Here is an 18,754-nt window from a genome sequence, read left to right as displayed (position 1 = left end):
GGGAACATGCATCCCACGAGCGCGAGGAGGAGGCGGAGGAGGAGGGACTCCAGCAGTTGGGCGGGGCAATCTTCCGAGGGCAATGACGCCGCGAAATTTCCAGGGCAAGCGAGCGCCTCCGCTCGGCCAATGGGCAGAGCCGTCGCCTTCTCCCCGCCCCCTTCCGGGGGCGTCCCCGCGCCGGGGGAACCCGGGCGGGCAAATGGGGAGTGGAAGTGAAAGTGCGCGCGCGCGGGCGGGCGGGGCCGAGGAGGATGGCGGTTGTCGTCACGTGAGCGAAGCGGCCGCCGTCGCGTCCCTCAGACAACCCGCCCGGGAGTCCCGCGCGGATCCTCGCCGCCCGTCAGCAGCCTCGGCGCCCGCCCTTCTTCCCTGCTCTGCCGCCGCGTCGCCCCCACCAGAGCCCTTGATGCGGTTCGGGGCCCGGCGGGGTCAAGATGCCGCCGTCCAAGTCCCGTAAGATCGCCATCCTGGGCTACCGGAGCGTCGGTGAGTCCCGCCCTGAGGCGGCCGGGGTGATCCGCGGGCCCTTCCCTCGCTTCGCCCGGCGGCGGGGGGGCGGGCGAGGCCTTCCCGTTCCGAGCCCGGCGCCGGCAGGTGCGGAGGCGCCGTGGAACCGGCCGGGCCTGTCCCGCCCTGTCGGCCGGCGCGCGTGGCGGACCGCAGGCCGTCCTGGAGGAGCCGCCGACGTCCTCCCCGCTCCGGTCGGGTACCGAGGTCGGTGCGCCGCCGCCCGGTCGCCCCCGCCCGAGCGGCGTTTGCATTTCCCGCCTCGGCAGAGCCGATTGAAAGGGCCTTTCTGGGCGGGAGCGGAGCCCGTGACAAGCAGAGCTGCTCGCTCCGCTCCCCGGAACGCGCCGCCGAGGGTCGTCGCCGCCCTGACGGGCTTCAGCCTGGCGCCCCGAGCTCGCCTTTTGACCAGCGGAGTTGGGGGCGCTCAGGATCGGCGGAGCCGCCTCTCCTCGCCCGCATCTTTGGGTGGAGGTTGCGAAGGGCTCGTTCGCTCCCCGCGACTTTCGCTGCCTCAGAGAAAAACCCAGCCGCCTTTTACGGCCGCCATAAAACTTTCAGCTGAGTTGGGTGGGAGGGAACGGCCCTTTCGGTGTGGATGGTGCAAACGGCGGGGAAAGGGTTACTGCGGGTTACGCAACCTTTTGTTTTGCTTCCTCAAATTACAACACACATTACGTGCTTTTGTTGCTGTGTGTGTTTGTGTGTCTCGGTGTCAAGGTGGCTTGGGCTTTTGGTCCGCCCTTTTTTTCGTTCAGCCGTAAAAATTAAGCTGATGCTTTGAGCTGGCTAAGGATCAAAATACTATGTTGAGTTTCGCAGGGAAATAAATATAAATGAAATGTGACTTTTAAGTTGTGTCGTTCATACAGCTTGGCTTTGTTAGTATTAAGTTATGCAGGTATGCTTGGAGTAAGAGAGTTTTCTTGGTTCAAAACCGTGGGACAGGGATTACAAATTCATGACCGTGAACAGAGTTTGGCATGCCACAAAAGTGAAAGTGATGCTTTAGGAAAGCTATTTCCAGTTTTCCAGCAGCAATCCCATGAGGAAGGCCATTTGTGCATTCCACTGCCTGGGTTAAATGTGGACAAGGGTTCCGCTCTTTCTCTTTCTAACCTCAGTGGCCAGTTTCATTTCCATTGCCACCTGCCTACTCAGAGTTCTGAAGTTGAATGAGGCTGCATTGTTGTCCCTTGAAATACAGGGATAAATGCTGATGTGTGTAAAGCTGTGCAGTTGTACACAATTGGGGAAATCCTGCAAGCGATCTAATTCAGGAAGACTAGGTTTTCCCATGTTTGCTTTCCAACATCAGAATCCTAACTTTCAGGCCAAGGAACAAAGAGGTTCAATTTGTAGTCCCTGAGCCCCTTTTTTGTGGCCCTCCTAATTCTCTTGGATCCTGATTGTTGGAAGCTGATGTTTATTCATAAACTGTTGAGAGTCAAATTAGATTGCAGCAGGTTAAAAAAAATCCAATAAATAAATAATAAACTGTAACATGGGGAGGTTACAGAATTGCAGTACTGTTATGGTTTGGTATTTGTATTTTGACTTTTCTCCAAGAAGCTCAAGGCAACATAATTAGTTCTTCTCCTCCAACCTCAATTTTTTTTCCTGCAATAATTTCCTGCAGTAGGTTAGGCTGGAAGAAAGTAACTGGTGCAAAATTACCTAATGAATTTCCTTTCTGGCTGAATGGGGATTTGAACTTGACCCACACATCTAGTCTACCGGGACTGATCTCTAGCCAGGGGTTGGCTGATTAGGACTTGCTTGAGAGACCACCAGGAAGAGTAAGAAAGCAGTGGGCGACTATTTCCCTTATGTTGTCAAGAAAACTATTTGGATATTTCCGGGAAGTCAGCAGGAAGCAAGCTCAACTAGACAGAAAATTTACATTTATTCTGTAGCCCGTACAATCTCCTAACTGCTACTGATAAACTAAGTGCAGAATCAGAAGTTAAAATATGAATGGTAGACTAGAAAGTAGTCCTCTTGGATTATGTGACAATAAAGTTAGATTTGCTGGAACATGGAATGTGAACACTTTGCAGTTTGTCTTGTTTCTCATTATTTCCACTAATTGGCATAACAGGTAAATATAAAGTGTGTTCTGTGCGTGCATATTTCTTCATTGGCTATTGTATTTAAACATGCAGTTGATAGAACATACTGAATAATAGTAATGTACATTTTCTTGCATTGGAGAGATGTGATCACCTAGTTGCTATTGGTGACCACAAAGCTTTTCCAGGTAATTGCATTTGTGAATGGTTTTGAAGGCAGAGACCCTTCTCAGAATTCTGTGAGGGTGCTGGGGGATTCAGGAACAGGCTAATGATCAACTAGAGTGGATGTTCAGTGTTATTCAGATAAATGTGTTAATTTTAAAAATATTGGTTAAGATGTATAGAATATGGAAGTCAATTATTTTAGGGCTGGAAAACACTGCATAGTTAAAGCCTTGGTATTTGTGATGTTTTGCAAATATAGACTTACAAAATGAAGTGTAAGTAGCAAGTACTTGCCATTTTTATATGTATTGTACAGCATATTTCTTAGGGAGCTATATTTGGCTGTAATCTCTTCTGAAGCTTATGCTTGGTGTCGATACTTGGTTTGCCTTCATGTGAAATAACTGCATGCTTATTGAAGTTCTCCTAACGTAAATCAACTATACAGTTTTTCAGTTTTACTGAAAAATAACAAATACTATGAAATGTCCCTTCATCCACCTACCTGCCATTCATTCCTGAGAGAGAATCATTGTAATAAATTCTATCCCAGATGATTAAAAGCTAAACTGAATCCTGCTTTAAAGATGTGCTGTCTGTTTTCTCTCATTTGCCTTTAAGGGCTTTAAAGAACTTTAAACATGGAGTGATTGACATTCTTTACATATTTGTTCTATTGTAAACAGAGTGATGTTATAGAAGAAGGTGAATCAGAGAATAGATTCAAAGTCCAGCAAGGCACAGAGACAGGCTTGGGCAGCTGCATCTGTAATATGTACAATTGGAGAGTTGCATAATAGTGTGTTGTCTGAAATCAAGTAATTTCCATGGAAAGTAAGGAGAAAGTCTCAAAGGTAAAGTGATTAGCAGTGTCACCGTAAGCTTTTTAGATGCCTTATCTGTGTTTATTATATAATATGGAAAGAAGAGAGGTAAAAGTCAGAATAATTTGTGTTAAATTACAAATTCCATTTGTAGGAATTTTATCTTGCAGTAAGTAAGTGCATCTTTGAATAGGAGGGTTTGGTCTCAAGTACTGAGAGTGAGATGAGTATATGAGAGTTAAAGTATATGTAAAGTCAAGCTGCATTTTTATATTTGTTATAAATAGATAGGTAATTTCAACACATTTGAACTGTGGCAAAAAGTACAGATTTCCTCTTTGAAGTAGGCTCAATTATTTTATTAATATCTACCAAATAATTGCTCAGTCCTACTGTATATAGTTCTGAATCAGTTAGCATACAGGTAGTCCCCAGTTTAAGAACGAGTTCCGTTCCAAAGGTCTGTCCTTAAGTCGAATTTGTATGGAAGCCAGAACAATATTATTGTATAATACTGTATAAGTAATATTGTGTAATGAACCCGAACCATTGTGTATTTAACTTGAATCATTGCGTATTTAACTTGAATTTTGCTACAGTAGGCTCCTCTCTTAACTATGGGTCATCCTAGTGAAACCAGGCATTCTTAACCCGGGGACTAGCTGTTTATGTTGTGGAGACAAGGCTCTTGAGTTACTTAGAGTCATTATTTAGCGAATCCTTTTCCTTTTCTTAGCAAACTCTGATGGAAATGTGGAGAACCAGTGGTTAAGTAGTTTGATTGAGACTCTGTTAAATGCTTACTGAATGACCAATCAGCATTTTTCATCTCAGTCTACCTCAGAAGTTTCTTATGGGGATAAAATGAGGGGAAGATCTTTGTGTGTTCTCTTTCAGTTCTACAGGAATGGTCGATAAAAATGTAATATAGCAATAAGAATCAAAATGATGCAGTTTTAGTGAAACAGATTGGCAATTCCTGCTGTGCTGTGACAATAATTATCATTGGGGAGGGTCAGAAACCCTTCAGTTAAAAAAATATATACCATCTATATGCTCACTTGTATTCTATCTCCTTCTTTCCTCTCTTCCATACTTGCTCTCCAAGGACACAAAGAGATGGAACCTGCAATGGAAAAAACAGAATAAAGGCAGCCACCTTTATTGGGAAAATTGGGAAAATAAATATTTATCAATGGCTCTAAATAAACACCAGAATTTGTGCTACATATATTTAGCCATTATGGAGAGAAATTAATCTGGAGACGCAAAATAGTTTTCTCATGTGGGAAATAAACTAGAGAGACTGCAAAGTGAGAAAGCTCTTACAGTGAGAAAATAAAATATCTGATGAGCAATGGATAGATCTGGAATCTAAATCTGGAAGGTTTTTTTATGATTATTCATTGAAACATTAGAGATCCTCAAAATACCTGTCCTATAAGATTAGTTTGATTATTAATGTGCTTCAGCCATGATCCGAAAATAGTCCACAGAACACTCTGAATGAAACTTACCCTTAATGATTAAAAAAAATGCATACAAACACAATTAAGATGAACTGGATATAGATTTGATTTATAGAGGGGAGTTGGGTGGAAACAAATTTGTTCCATGAAGGAAGAATTCGTATAATCAAATCCTCTTGGAGTACTGTATGTCAATTCTGACAATGTGTTCATTTTGCTGCCTCATTGTGTTTCATGTTTTAATTATTCTAATGCTGTGGATAATTCATGAAGCATTAGATACATTTTTAGGAAAAACACTTGTGATACATAGCTATATTTTGCAGAGTTGCCAAATCTTTAATAATGAAACTAAAATAGTAGCTCAGCGTAACTTAAAACATTACTTTTTTGTTTGTAAGGGCTTTACACTGGATTCCCATAGTGCTAGAGTCCAGATCGTGCTGTTAAGCATGTTGGCTGTTCCTCAATAGTAGTCTAAAATGCCAACTTTAATTAAAAGCTTCATTTTATGCCTGCCTGCCTGCCTGCCTGCCTGCCTGCCTGCCTGCCTGCCTGCCTGCCTGCCTGCCTGCCTGCCTGCCTGCCTGCCTAGTGGCAAATCTTACTGCAGTGAACTTGTAAGTGGTAGCAGTAAGCACTAGAGGCAGTATTCCTAACTGTAATATTGAGCTATGGAAAGGGTTGTCTAAGGACACTGTGCTAGAATTAACTCTTGAATTGCCTGTATGCATTTGCTATTTTTGATCTCACTTTCAGAAGTGCTTGATTACTTAAACAGCACCTTTAATATGCTTTGTCCCATCAGTAAGATGTTTCTGCTCTAATTGTGTTTATATACAGATTAGTTTCTCTAAGTGGGCTGCATAACTTACAGATATAGACTCTGTTGTAATTAAACCCTGGATCACTGTGCTGTGGACAGTCTTGGTATATCTGGCTCCAATAAGGAAGCTATCTGATACAGTCAAATCAACATAATACTGATATTTCAGTTTGGTGAATTTTAAAAATGTGTATGAGTGCTGTTTTGAGGATGAATTGCACTCACTCATTTTAAATATTTTTGCAGGAAAAAATAATATGAAAATTGGATTGCTCAGGACTACATAGAATATTGTAAGCCAAAAGCCTTTAGCTTCCTTGCCTATTTCAGTTTATATTTTCCATAATACAACTTTGCAACTCTGTTCTGTATGAGTGACCTTGACTGGTGAATATATTGCACTTCGTTTGAAATTCCTCCTATATTGTGTTCTGTGTAAAACAGAAAGCTTGTATTTTTATGAAAATCAAGTTAGGCATCTCCCAGATTATACTGAGAGTGTACAGCAGAATGTGATGAGGCTTAATCTTAGTTTGATTTTGGTCTAGCAAGCACATTGAATAGATTATTGAAATAGTAAGTTTTGGTTCAGCCGTTTATCATTATATAGAAAACTAGAATATCCAAAGGACATAAATTAGGAACCTCTGTGTGCCTGCTTGCCTGTAAAATGTTAGATTTATAGAGAGGGCATTTTTCTATAAAGAAAGGGGTCTTCTTTTATTTGTTTGAGTGTTGGACTTTTATTTCTCACAACAGTCCTGACAGAACATGGCAAAGTACTTTCAGGAATGCAAAGATTTTTTTCCCCAAAGCAATTTGTAATATGCCATGTTGATCTGTTAACAATATTAAAATCACTCTAGACATGCCTAGAGACAGTGCTCTGTATCCTGGCCTTGATACATTGAGAGAGAGAGGTTTCAGTAAAAATAAGGTTCAAAAGTATTATCTGCATTTTGGTCCATCGAGTGCCTATAATTCTATTGACAACTTCATAAAAATGCCAGATCTCAAAAAGAAATCTCAAATAATATTAGTATTATACTTTGCACAGTATTTGTTTATCAGATTTTAATCCTGCCTTTATTTGGTCAAAAGGCAGCATACATACCTAATACTCCTGCCTCTTGTGTGTTAGGCTGTCCCAAAGTCACCCAGCCAGCTTCATGCCTGAGAGAGGACTAGAACTCATGGCCGCTCAGTTTCTAGCCCAGCACTTTAGCCACTACACCAAATTCTCTCTCCTTGCTTCCATCAGCTTCTTCTGGATTTAAAGCTGTCTTATAGGTGTATACCAGACATTCTGTGCATGAACCATTTCATGTTCAGAACAGCTAATTTAGGATGGTGTATGTAGAAACCAACATTTGGGTTTTCGATGTTTTGATCCATATATGGAACGATACAGGGCTGTTTGGTTCCGAGTACAAAGCAAAACAACTATTCTGGGCAGAAGTGGTTGAGGGCGTAAAAGCAGAAAAAGGCTAAGGATGAGGGATTTTCTTGGTGATGGCTGTACAAACTTTGGCAGCAGCGGGGGGGGGGGAGGAGAGCAGGAAGGACACTGGGAGAGTCAGAGGGTGGATGGCCAGTACTCAGACCATGTAGAGGAAGAAGGGAAAGAGGGAACATAGCGTGTCAGTCTTGCTTTACCCAGTCCATTAAATCTCTCTAAGATCCCTCTGGATTTTGTTTTCAGATAAAACCTAGAATAACCAAAACATTCCAGATTTTGTTTCTGCAAAACCATGACAAATTCTAAACATTTTGGCAGGACTTCCAGGGCACAATCTGTTGTATTTGCAGATAAGGGGTTAAATGCAGAGTAAGTTAGTCACACTTAAGTCTCATTGATATCAATGACAATAAAGAGATTTGGGAAAGTCACTAAAGTCTTCAAGACAAACATTTTCCATGAGCAGGAGGCAGTGCTAATAAATAATAGGGGTGTGAAGAATGTTGGAAATAATTTGGAAATGCTTTTTCAGAGGAGGACCATAATGTCCTCGGTTGCAAACAGGTGCTGCATTCATCTCCCACACATTCCGTACCCTGAAGCACCTCTTTGGAATAACATCCAAAGCACATCTTCCAGATTTACTTTTCTAATACATATATTCTGAATATTTTGAGAACTGTTTTATTAAATTATAATACTGGAACTTTTTAAGTTTCTGGATTGTACTCTTAGTCTTTCTTCTGAAGAGCTTTTGTCTACATTTTGGAGTTGTAAGAATCACATGCAGTGTATCTTCCAAAAAAGTGTAACAGAAATTTTGTATTGGTAGATTGGGGCTAGAAGGCCAGTGTAGTCTCATCGTATTTGGATAGGGGATGATAACTATAATTATAGAAAGAGCTTTGCTAGAAGTAAAATTGTCTTAGGGTGTATTTTAAAGTAGCAACATGAGTGCACTGGAAATTATGAATAGGGCAAAATCACGTGTTTGGCTTATGATATATAGTGATAGAAATGGGGTAGCTCATGAGTTTCCAGTAAGGTTAGAATATTGTATTAGTGATGACAAAATTAGACCAAACTTGGAAGTATTCATTGCATTCTTAATGCTTCCATTATGTAGAAACTGAAGTGGCATACAAATTACATAAATAAATATAACATGATGATGGAAGTATATTTTAAGCTTGTCCTGCCTCTTCCATTGTTGTTATTTGCTCTTTTGCTTGCCTCTCCCATCACTTTAAAAATGGAAAACAGCAGATGGGATACAATGGTGTTGTTTCTGGCTATTACAAAACTTCTTAAAAATCTATCTAAACAAATAAGTAATGAGAGGTTAAAGAATATAACTATTTCATAAATACTCCAGTGCCATCTGGATATGGTCTTCAACTCACAGAGTTCCCAGCTAGCAATGTGTGTTTAAAGGTGACCTGAGATTCTTCTTTGCAAATTTTTAAACAGCTGTTAATTAAAATTTCAAGAATTATAGGCAGAGGGATTATATAAAACAGGGGTTTTTTTTATAATTAAGCATGTATAGCAGCCTTCTCCAACTTGGTACTTCCAACTTTTGGAACTGGAAGACATTCTGGCTATAAATTCTGGAAGTTTCAGTCCTAATGCAGTTGGGGAATGCTGATATATATATTCATTATTTTGAAACAAAAAAGTAATTTCAAGTTTAGAAATTTCCTATATGAAGTTTCTGTTGGTATTGAAAGTGAGCAATGTGATACTGGTGCCAAAATTATTTCTCTTCTCTACTCCCTTCTTTTGTGTAAGGAACAAAAAATGTGTTTGAGTAATAAGAAGAAAATCAGGCTGCTGGTTCAAGAAAAAAAAAAAGATTGCTGCAGTGTACAAAAATATGTAAGAATTGCACCACTCAGAGTTGACCGTGCTGACTTATGATGACAGTTGCAGCAGTCCCCGTTGCTGTCATCTGGCGAATCCCGCACAGTTGCAGCGTCCCACGGTCACGTGATTACCATTTGCACCTCCTGCTGGCTTCCCCGTTGACTTTGCTTGTCAGAGACTGCCAGTGAAGGTCACAAATGGTGGTCATGTGACCGTGGGATGCTGCAACCATCGTAATTGTGAGCCAGTTGCCAAGTGCCCAAATGGCAGTCATGTGACTGCAGGGATCCTGCGTTGGCCACAACTGTGTGGACTCATTGAGCGCCATCATAACTTCAAACAGTTGCTGAACAAGTGGTTGTTCAATGAGGAATACCTGTACTATAAATAACACAGGTAGTCCTCTCCAAATGACCACAATTGGGACTGGAATTTTCGTTGCTAAGCAATGAAGTCGTTAGGTGAAACATCACGTGACCACATCGTTTAGCAACCATAATCCTGGCAGTCCCGGTTGTTAAGTGAATGCCCTGGTCGTTAGGTGAGGCAACTTCCTGCTGGCTTCCCACAATCATGTCAACTGACCTGACCCTCCCATGCACCCCCTCGCTCCCTCCCCTACCCGCTCCCTCTCCTATCCTCTGTGGTTGAAAATCCTGCTTGGATTTTCAGCACAAAGCTTTTTTAGGCAGCCCCCAAAGCTCTGTTCGCTAAACACCCCATGGGGGCTGCCTGAAAAACCTTTGTGCCGAAATCCGAGCAGGATTTACAGCCACACAGGATGGGGGAAGGAGCGGGTGGAGGAGGGAGCAAGGGGGTGCATAGGAGGGAGGGGCGCATGAGTGGAAGTTTAGCACGTGGAGCTTTGGGGGCTGCCTGTTTCGGCTTTGTGCTGAAATCGAAGCAGGATTTTGGCAGCTGCCTGAAAATGCCCCATGCCAAAATCCTGCTTCGATTTCAGCACAAAGGTTTTCAGGGCTCCCTGAAAATGCCCCGTCCCAAAATCCTGCTTGGATTTTGGCACAGAACTTTTTCAGGCAGCCCTCAGAGAGAAGAGGGAGTTCTCTCGGTAGGCGACAGCGGCATGCAGCCTTCCCTGCCAGCTTCCCCGTTTGCTTTTCTGGCAGGCGGGAGGGAAGATTGCAAATGGCGATCACATGATCGCAGGGTGCTCGGCAACCAGTTGTAAGGGCAATCCAATTGTCAAGGGCCCAGATCACCGTAACTTCAAGTCAGCTTGTAAGTCCCTTTGTTCAGTGCCATCATAACTTCGAATGGTCGCTGAACAAAAGCGAGGATTACCTGTAAGTACCATAACAGAGTGCCTGTAAACTTATAAGTTTCATTCTTGGGTGACATGTGTGATTAATGAGACTAAGATATGAAATGTTGAGAATCACTGCTGATTTAATAGGAACGGGCATACATATCTAAACTGTGCAAACTAAAAATTAAACTCTGGTTCTAGTAGCCTCCCCTTTCCCCACTATTGTTTTCAAAATGATATTTAACTGAACCATCGCAGATATCCCTAAATGAATATAGTATCCTTCCCTTAACCTTCTCCAGTTCTCCAACCTGGAGCCGTTCAGGTGTATACTACTTATTTTTTAGTTTTATATCCTGTCTTTGTTTCAGAAGCTTGAGAAGGTATTCCTAGTATTCCATCATTCAATTTTTTGTTTTTTAGATGATCACTTGATTTCCAGCTGGCTGTGCTGGCTGGGGATTCTAGAAAAATTATTCCCAGCAGCTTTGTAGGCACTAGATTTGGGCTGGATTCCAATATGCCTTGAAGGCATCCGGTTGGGAGGAATAGTCTAGAGGGCAATTTATTTACAAGATATTGAATTAAAGCGACTTTGAGACTGTTCCAGTTTTCACTCACAGATGGCAGCTTCATATGAACGCAAACTATGCCAATGATTTGGTACAAGCGAACATTTCCAACTTAAAGATCCCGTGTTCTTCTCTTCTTCCCACTCAAAATGGAAAGTAGGCAGGCACAATAGTGCCAGTAATTTTACTTTATTATAATTTTATAATGTTATCATCTATTCTAGTGCCAGTTGGTCAGTTCTGAATTGTAGCTGAGGGTGCAATTTGCATGCCCACATTTTGTTAGCAAGGAACTGGAAGCATGAATGTCGTATAACTGGCATTATGCAGGGTTGGTATTCTTTTTCAATTATTCTAATTTGGTTCATTTGGTTTTGAATAATACAACCTATATAATGTCAGAGGTTCTAAATTATCGCTGTTTCTCCTCCAATTTTTCCAACAACTGCATTCTTTTACAATTGTGATTGCAACATGTTTCAGGTCCTACACACAGTGCAGTTTTATGCATAAAATGTTGATCCTGACTTTAATATATGTATTGTTTGGATTCTGTATGTTGATTGCTTAAATATGTGCCCTAATGTTACCAAGAACTGTGAGTTGAAGAAGAAAACTGATTAGCATGATCAATGATCCCGTGAAGGAGGAGGAAATAGCACCTGAAAAAAAGGGTTTTATATTTCGATCGGCATAAACATTGGTCTAAACCAGTGTTTTTCAAATGCTGGCTCGGGAATTCTGGAAGTTGAAGTCTACACATCTTAACATTGCCAAGTTTGAAAAACACTGGTCTAAACCAAACTTCAAGCCAGACATAAATTTCTGCTGAACTGTTCTTTGAATGAAGGTGCGATATATTTTGTGTTTCTATGCATGTTTTAATGAAACTGATAGGTAGTGCATATTTCTGTTCAGTCTCCCCTTTTCCACCTTCCATTCTTTCAGATAAAACAGGAACTTCCTTTACTAACAAAACAACCCTGTACAAGGTAAGAAAGAAATTAGTCAGTTTTTTTAAGTAAGTAAAATCTCTTTTTTGATTTGCCTTGAAGTTTTTCTGTGAATTCTTTAAATAAGCAGTATCAGTATTGAAAACTGTATGTTGAACATTCATCTGAAATGGTCATCTATATATTTGAGATTAGGCTTTTCAAACAGCTAGTTGCAATCTTCTAGAGGCGTCATGTGCAAATTTAAAGGGTTTGCAGCCACCAGAACTGGAATTTGAATGTTCCAGGGCTTATGCTTGTATCTTGCTTTTGGAAAAGAAGGAGATGATGATGATGATGATGATGATGATGATGATGATGATGATGATAATGATGGAGGAGATGATGATGATGATGATGATGATGTTGCTGCTGCTGCTGCTGCTACAGATACATAAAGGCTAACAAGACAACAAGGTCTTAAATGCCAGGTTAAAAAGAAACCAATGGCTGGTACTAAAAAAAGTTCTCCCACCCAGAAAACCTTTAACTGAGCTTTCCCTATTTGGCAGAGATTGAAGAGGTAATGCAGGTTAAGGGCAGTATCCTCCTTGCCCAATTTTGCATGAGAAATATTTATATAGCCTAAAGAGAATGAGTAAATTAATCTATACTTTCTGGGGGGGTTTTCTCATCTCTATTGTACCATCATTAGTTATTGTTAGTTTCATATATTTTGGGATATTTACACTATTATTATTGTAGTTGTTACTTGCATACTATCCAACATGGTGCAGACAAAAATATTATACACATTTATATCTGTGTAAAGACTTCGGCCTGTTCTTGCTGTGGAGGTGGTTTCATGTTAGTATCTGTGATGGATGGTTGACCTGATTTTCCTCCAGCTCCCTTCAAATAGCAACACTTTTGGTGTTTCATTTGTGCTGCTTGAACATCTCTGGTCTGAGGATGGAGGTTAGTCCTGACCTTGTGAGTTCTGTAAGTTTGCTCCACGCCCAAAGATCCTGGGAAGGAGGAAATCTCCAGGACTGGATTCAGTTGGAGTTGGCAATCCTATGCTGAAAGAAAGGGAAGGTGGAGATTGCACACAAATTAACTGTTCCTTTTTGTGAGGAATAATCTTAAATTTACTAGGGCTGAGCTGATTAGTGATATTGATGAGTTTTATTCATGATGGGGCATGTCAGCCAAACTTATTTACTATCTTAAAGAATCATGGCACTGCAGAGTTTAAAACAGCCTTAAATTTTTCTTTCCATAAGTTTTGTTGGAAGAAAAAGTTATCTTACCAAGTCTGTTTCTGAGCCGGGAGTAAAGACACTGATGAATTGCATGAAGTTAGGAGATTTATTCTTCACCCAAGTGCAGAAGCAATGACAGCAAGCAGTTAGGTGGGTGGCTGCACTGGACCCCCGCCATACAGCATATTATATACCTTTCGTTACATTCAGACCTACATTAAGATGTCATGACCCTCATATCCAATCAAAGCCAGTTACCTTGATCCATACTCCTCCCTTTACCCAGGACCCCTTTCTCTGGTCCTGATTAAGATTCTCCCTTCTTGTATATAAACTAATTTCTATCACCTTGATTGTTTACAGCCATATGTAAAGTATCCTTTATCACTCTGCTTGTTCACCGGGCGCTGTCCTGATCTACATCCCTAAGAAACAAGGTCAGGACCGCTTATCTCTCTTTGTGAAGGGTCATCTGAACACTTTTGATAATTTAAATAAGGTCAATTACTGTGAGGTCAACCATACATACAGGAAAGGGAATATTGGCATATTGCTGGGCCTGCTTTTACTTCATGTTACACAAGCAGGTAAAGGCAAGTGTTTAAAACATCTAAATGTCCAAATATCCAAAATGTCTACAAATATCTAAAATGTCTATATATATATATATAAAATGCCTATATGTCCCAACCTTCTAACAGTTTCTTTATTTCATTCAAGGATAAATCTTAAGTCACCTTTGGTGTACTGTGCCTAGCTTGTTTTTAACTTCAGTTGTTCCTGTGGATGAAAATAAATTGATCAGTCAGAAATTGGCTGTGCCAGGTGCCTATTGGTTTTTGGTTATTGTTTTTTTTTAAGTGTTCTGATCATCTCTAGCTTGATGCCAGTTATGATTCTACAATCAGCTACAGGTAGTCCCCACGTACCAACCGCAGTTGGGACCAGCAACTCCGTTGCTAAGCAATGCAGTTGGAAAATGAAATGTCATGTAATTGCACTGATTTATGTCAGTTCCAGCTACAGCCATTAAGTGAATCACCCATGGTCGTTAAGCGCAACATCATGTGACCACACTTGCGATTTCTTGCCAACTTCCCTGTTGACTTTGCTCGTCAGAAATTGGCTGTGAAGGTCACAAATGGCAATCATGTGAATTTCAGGACACTGCAACTGTAGTAAATGTGCACCAGTTGCCAAGCACTCAAATCACAATCACGTGACCACAGGGACACTGCAATAGCTGCAACTTCAAGGACCAGTCATAAATCTCCTTTTTCAGCATTGTTGTAACTTCGAACGGTCACTGAAGGAGTGGTTGGTAAGCAAGGACTACCTGTATTCCTATCCTGGCACTTTCCAGATGTGATACAACTGCAGCTCCCCCCAAATTTGGCCATACTGTCTGGAAGTTCTGAGAATTGCAGTCACATCTGGATGGTACCAGGTTGGATCTTTAGTGCATTCCAGATCTCTTGGAAAAGTGGTTGTAGTGTAACAGTTTAAACATATCTGTATACAGTGGAAAAATAAGCGACTGAATTTGGAAGCTCAGTCTTATTACTCCATGACTCTTGCTTTATGATGAAATACTACTTATTAATGTGACTTCAGCGTTATCTTCATTTTAGAAAAACGTAAACCTGGGCTGAAAATACTCCTGCATGTCATGGTTTAAAGATGATATTGTATATAACATATAAAGCAGAAATTCAGCTATTTTGTTAAGTTGGGCAGTGTAAACAAAAAGATACAATTAAATCTTAAAACAGTTTTCCATGTGTCTAAATTGATGGTGGGGTTCTGTTTCATATTGTATTAACAGTGCTTCATTTTTCTCTATCTTGAAATCAGTAATTAACTTATGTGTTGCCCAGCAAAAAGTACAGCATTAGGAAATGTAACTTTTCAGGATTCAACTTCAAGAATAGGTTTAACACTTGATTATAATAGGTCTTCGAGTTAAAGAACAGTTGATGCCCTGCTCTTAAGTGTGTCTACTGAACTAATTATCCGAGAGACTTGTAATAACATGTGGAGAATGGGATTATTTGAGGTTATTGCCAGTTCTTCATTACAGAAACATTTGATTTCTGGTTGATGGTCAAAATATATTGTTTTAAAATATACCTGTTGTCCACAATCGTAAGATCTCAATGCAAGCAGGTCAGTTACTATAATTCTAGAAATAATTGTTGTGAAATGAAAGCTATAGTCATCTGGCATGTAGATCGTTTCGATTTCACTTGGAGCAGGGATTAGGGTATCTATCTCTGCTCTGGTATTTCAGGAATGTATTGTGTTTCCTTAAACTACCTAGGTATATTTCATATATTAAGAAAGCTGTTTGTGAATTCAGAAGCTCCTGAGTTCAGTCTATGGCAACTTCAAGTAGGTCTGAATGACAGTCTTCTAAGAAAGTTGCTGTCAGCCAAAGCAGACAACCCTATCCTGGTGCTCTCCAAATTATTTGAACCAATCCTGGCTGTGTTTGCTGGGTATAATGAGGGAACAACAAGCTGGAGAAGGCTGTTATAGATAGAACTACATAAATAAATAGTCTGTAAGTATTGCTAAGATTCAGAATATCTGAAGTGTGGATAATAAAATTGCCATTCCTTTATGCTTCAGCTAAACTAAATCAAACCATGAAAGATATTTATTGACTGAATTGCCTGTCAGCTTTTCAGATCTCAGTCCATTTCTTTCAGGATGCTGAAAATCTAAAATCTGTCGGAAAGAATGTTCTTAGGGTATAGTGTGCAGCACTCTTAATACTTACTTTGCTTTCTTCATAGGGAAATCATCTTTGACTATTCAGTTTGTGGAAGGCCAATTTGTTGATTCATATGATCCTACAATAGAGAACAGTAAGTAATCCTGCACTATTACTCCGCACAAATCAGAATAATTCTTCCTCAACCAATTTCAGTCAGTTTCTGAATCATGTTTTTTTTCTGCCAAAGAGAACTTACAACATGTATTGTCGAAGGCTTTCACGGCCGGCATATGATGGCTGGTGTGGATCTTCTGGGCTGTGTGGCCATGTTCTGGAAGTTTTGTTTCCTGACGTTTCGCCAGCATCTGTGACTGGCATCTTCAGAGAGCAGGAGCACAGACAGGAGCAGTTCTCTCTGTGCCCAGGGTGATGTGACCCTTTTTGTGGGTATTTATAGAGATCTGGGGGGGGAAGGGGGGGATTGGGGGGGTGGGGATACTAGACAACACCAACAGCCACAATACCAGGCTATACTGGGAAGCCATTGAGATTCACAAACACCAGCACAGTTTCAATAAAAAAGAGGAGAGTCTAAAAATCAACAAAACCTGGCTACCAGTCCTGAAAAATACAGTCTGCAAAAGGTCAATGAACTCAGCTCAACCACCAGGACGTGTGAACAGTTCATACAATGAACTTGCTAATCACCCCCAGCAGCCCCTCGTTAACAATTCAATAGAAGAAAAAACCCTGCCTAATCCCCAGGAAGATACACACAGATTCTGACACCAAAACAAGCAGCCACTCAGTAACTCAACCCCCCACACACACACCCAATCCCCCCCTTCCCCCTCCCCTCAGATCTCTATAAATACTCACAAAAAGGGTCACATCACCCTGGGCACAGAGAGAACTGCTCCTGTCTGTGCTCCTGCACTCTGAAGATGCCGGTCACAGGTGCTGGCAAAACGTCAGGAAACAAAACTTCAAGAACACGGCCACACAGCCCGGAAGACCCACACCAGAACTTACAACAGTTTGCATTTAACTTTCCCCTAAAACATTTGGCTATCAAGTGAAGACAGAAATGAAAAATATTGTATTAATATTTCTTACATAGCTAACTTTGTAGCATTTAATCATTGTTCTTATTCCTTAAAAATAAAACATGCAGCTACAAGAAAAACACTGCTCTCATGTTGCTGCAGTATTTTTCTAGAACAGTCTTTTTGCCTTCTAGGTATGGGCCATTTAAACCCATCCTCCCCAGCCAGCAGTCCCAACCTATCTTGGCAGCCTTTTAATTGGAGAAGGCCCTTCCTAGGAGCCACCTCTAGATTTTTACTGATTTAGCACTTCCCAAATATTATGTGTTCTTTTTTTCTTCCATTTCAGACATCATATTGTTTCTTAAAATTACAAACATACATTACTTTCTTGAATGACCTGTAGTGTTAACTTCTGGATATTCCCTAATTAAATACCAATTGGGTCTAAGAGTTAAATCAAGCTTTAGTGCCTTTCTTAAATGCATGTATAAGAGTCTGTGAATATATATATATATTCTTGAATTTTATAGTGATATTGTTAAAATTTAATCCGTACATAAAGTAAACCAGATCGGTGCTCAGTTAATTACAGAACTCCTAGAATTAAAATACATTTTCTATTGTTTCTATTTCTTCTTTCAGAATATTGTTGTTCAAGTTCAGTTTTAACACTGTATGTTCAATTTTAACCTGTCTTGGCCAAAATTGTACATCACAAATATGCTATAATTTTATATTGCTAAATACGATAGGGAAACCTGGATGGCAGTTTGTTTGTATACATCTAAGGTACTTTGTCTCCCTTCAAAAGGGTATCTGAAGATGTTCTTATTAAATGCCAATATATATCATTTGGTTCTAGACTATCTATTCACACTTATCAACAAACACGTACGCACACAAGCAGGGTGTACCAAACGTCAGGCCCCATAGGCCAATCACAATACGTTTATTCATTCATTTCCCTGAAAAATGTTGTTGTTGTCCTTAGGAACGTTCAAAGGTCATGTGTCAAACGAGTAGGGAAGTGTTTAGAAACAAATAACAACCAATCTGAATGTTTAATGTAATTCATATAATAAATTATCTGTGGGGCCTGACTTTTGGTATACCCTGTATATACACATGCACACACACACCCATATATATTACACTATATATGTGTGTACAGTACACACATGGACAATACTATACCTTATAGTTTCAATTACATTTCTGAAGGTTATTTAACCTTGTTTCAAAAATATAAATGTGAACGCTGTTTCTCATATTTAACACTCCATTATAGATGAGAAGTATGAGTTCTACAATGTGTTGGGCTGTAAAATATTAATTGTTGTAATTTTAGAGAACCAGGTCAATCTTTGTATTTTTCTGTTTTCTTCCCTCCCTCCTTGGTTTCAGATTTGAAACATTTGCAAATATGATTGTTGGCTGTGAATCCTATATATGTTCAGAAGTAACCAAAGCGAAATCTCATTGTACTACAACAAAGATCCCTTTAGGGTTATAAAACAAGTCTGGAACTTATAAAGTTCTGTAGTTGTCTAGTGCAGCAAATCTAGTTTGGCTGTAATCAAAATATATTCATATTTGAGACTTCATTCTGGATGTATATCATGAAATACACAAGTTTCAGTTTGGTAGTTTAAAAATTCCGTTTTGTAATTACTGTATGCTTCAAAATTTGGAATGTGAACTTGATTTGAGGTCTGTTGCAAAGTACAGTACTGTATCTAATGCATTATGATCCTCT

General features: G+C 40.3%; 1 protein-coding gene across 1 annotated transcript in view; it reads left to right on the top strand.

Moving 5' to 3' along the window:
• Positions 1-219: 219 nt before the first annotated feature.
• RHEB (Ras homolog, mTORC1 binding) overlaps positions 220-18,754 on the top strand; it is a 30,519-nt gene continuing 11,984 nt past the window's right edge. Inside the window, exons 1-2 of the mRNA XM_088150061.1 lie at positions 220-489; positions 16,029-16,100. Coding sequence (XP_088006187.1) covers positions 438-489; positions 16,029-16,100 — 124 coding nt within the window. The 5' untranslated portion in view covers positions 220-437. The remainder of the gene's footprint in view (positions 490-16,028; positions 16,101-18,754) is intronic.

Source organism: Python bivittatus, unplaced genomic scaffold (assembly GCF_059951505.1).
Source record: "Python bivittatus isolate LINGU-HERP-01145 unplaced genomic scaffold, Pbiv_v1 ctg000610_np1212, whole genome shotgun sequence".
Classification (NCBI taxonomy): Eukaryota; Metazoa; Chordata; class Lepidosauria; order Squamata; family Pythonidae; genus Python; species Python bivittatus.
Note: the sequence above shows the minus strand (reverse complement) of the source record. Positions and strands in the feature narration are given on the sequence as shown.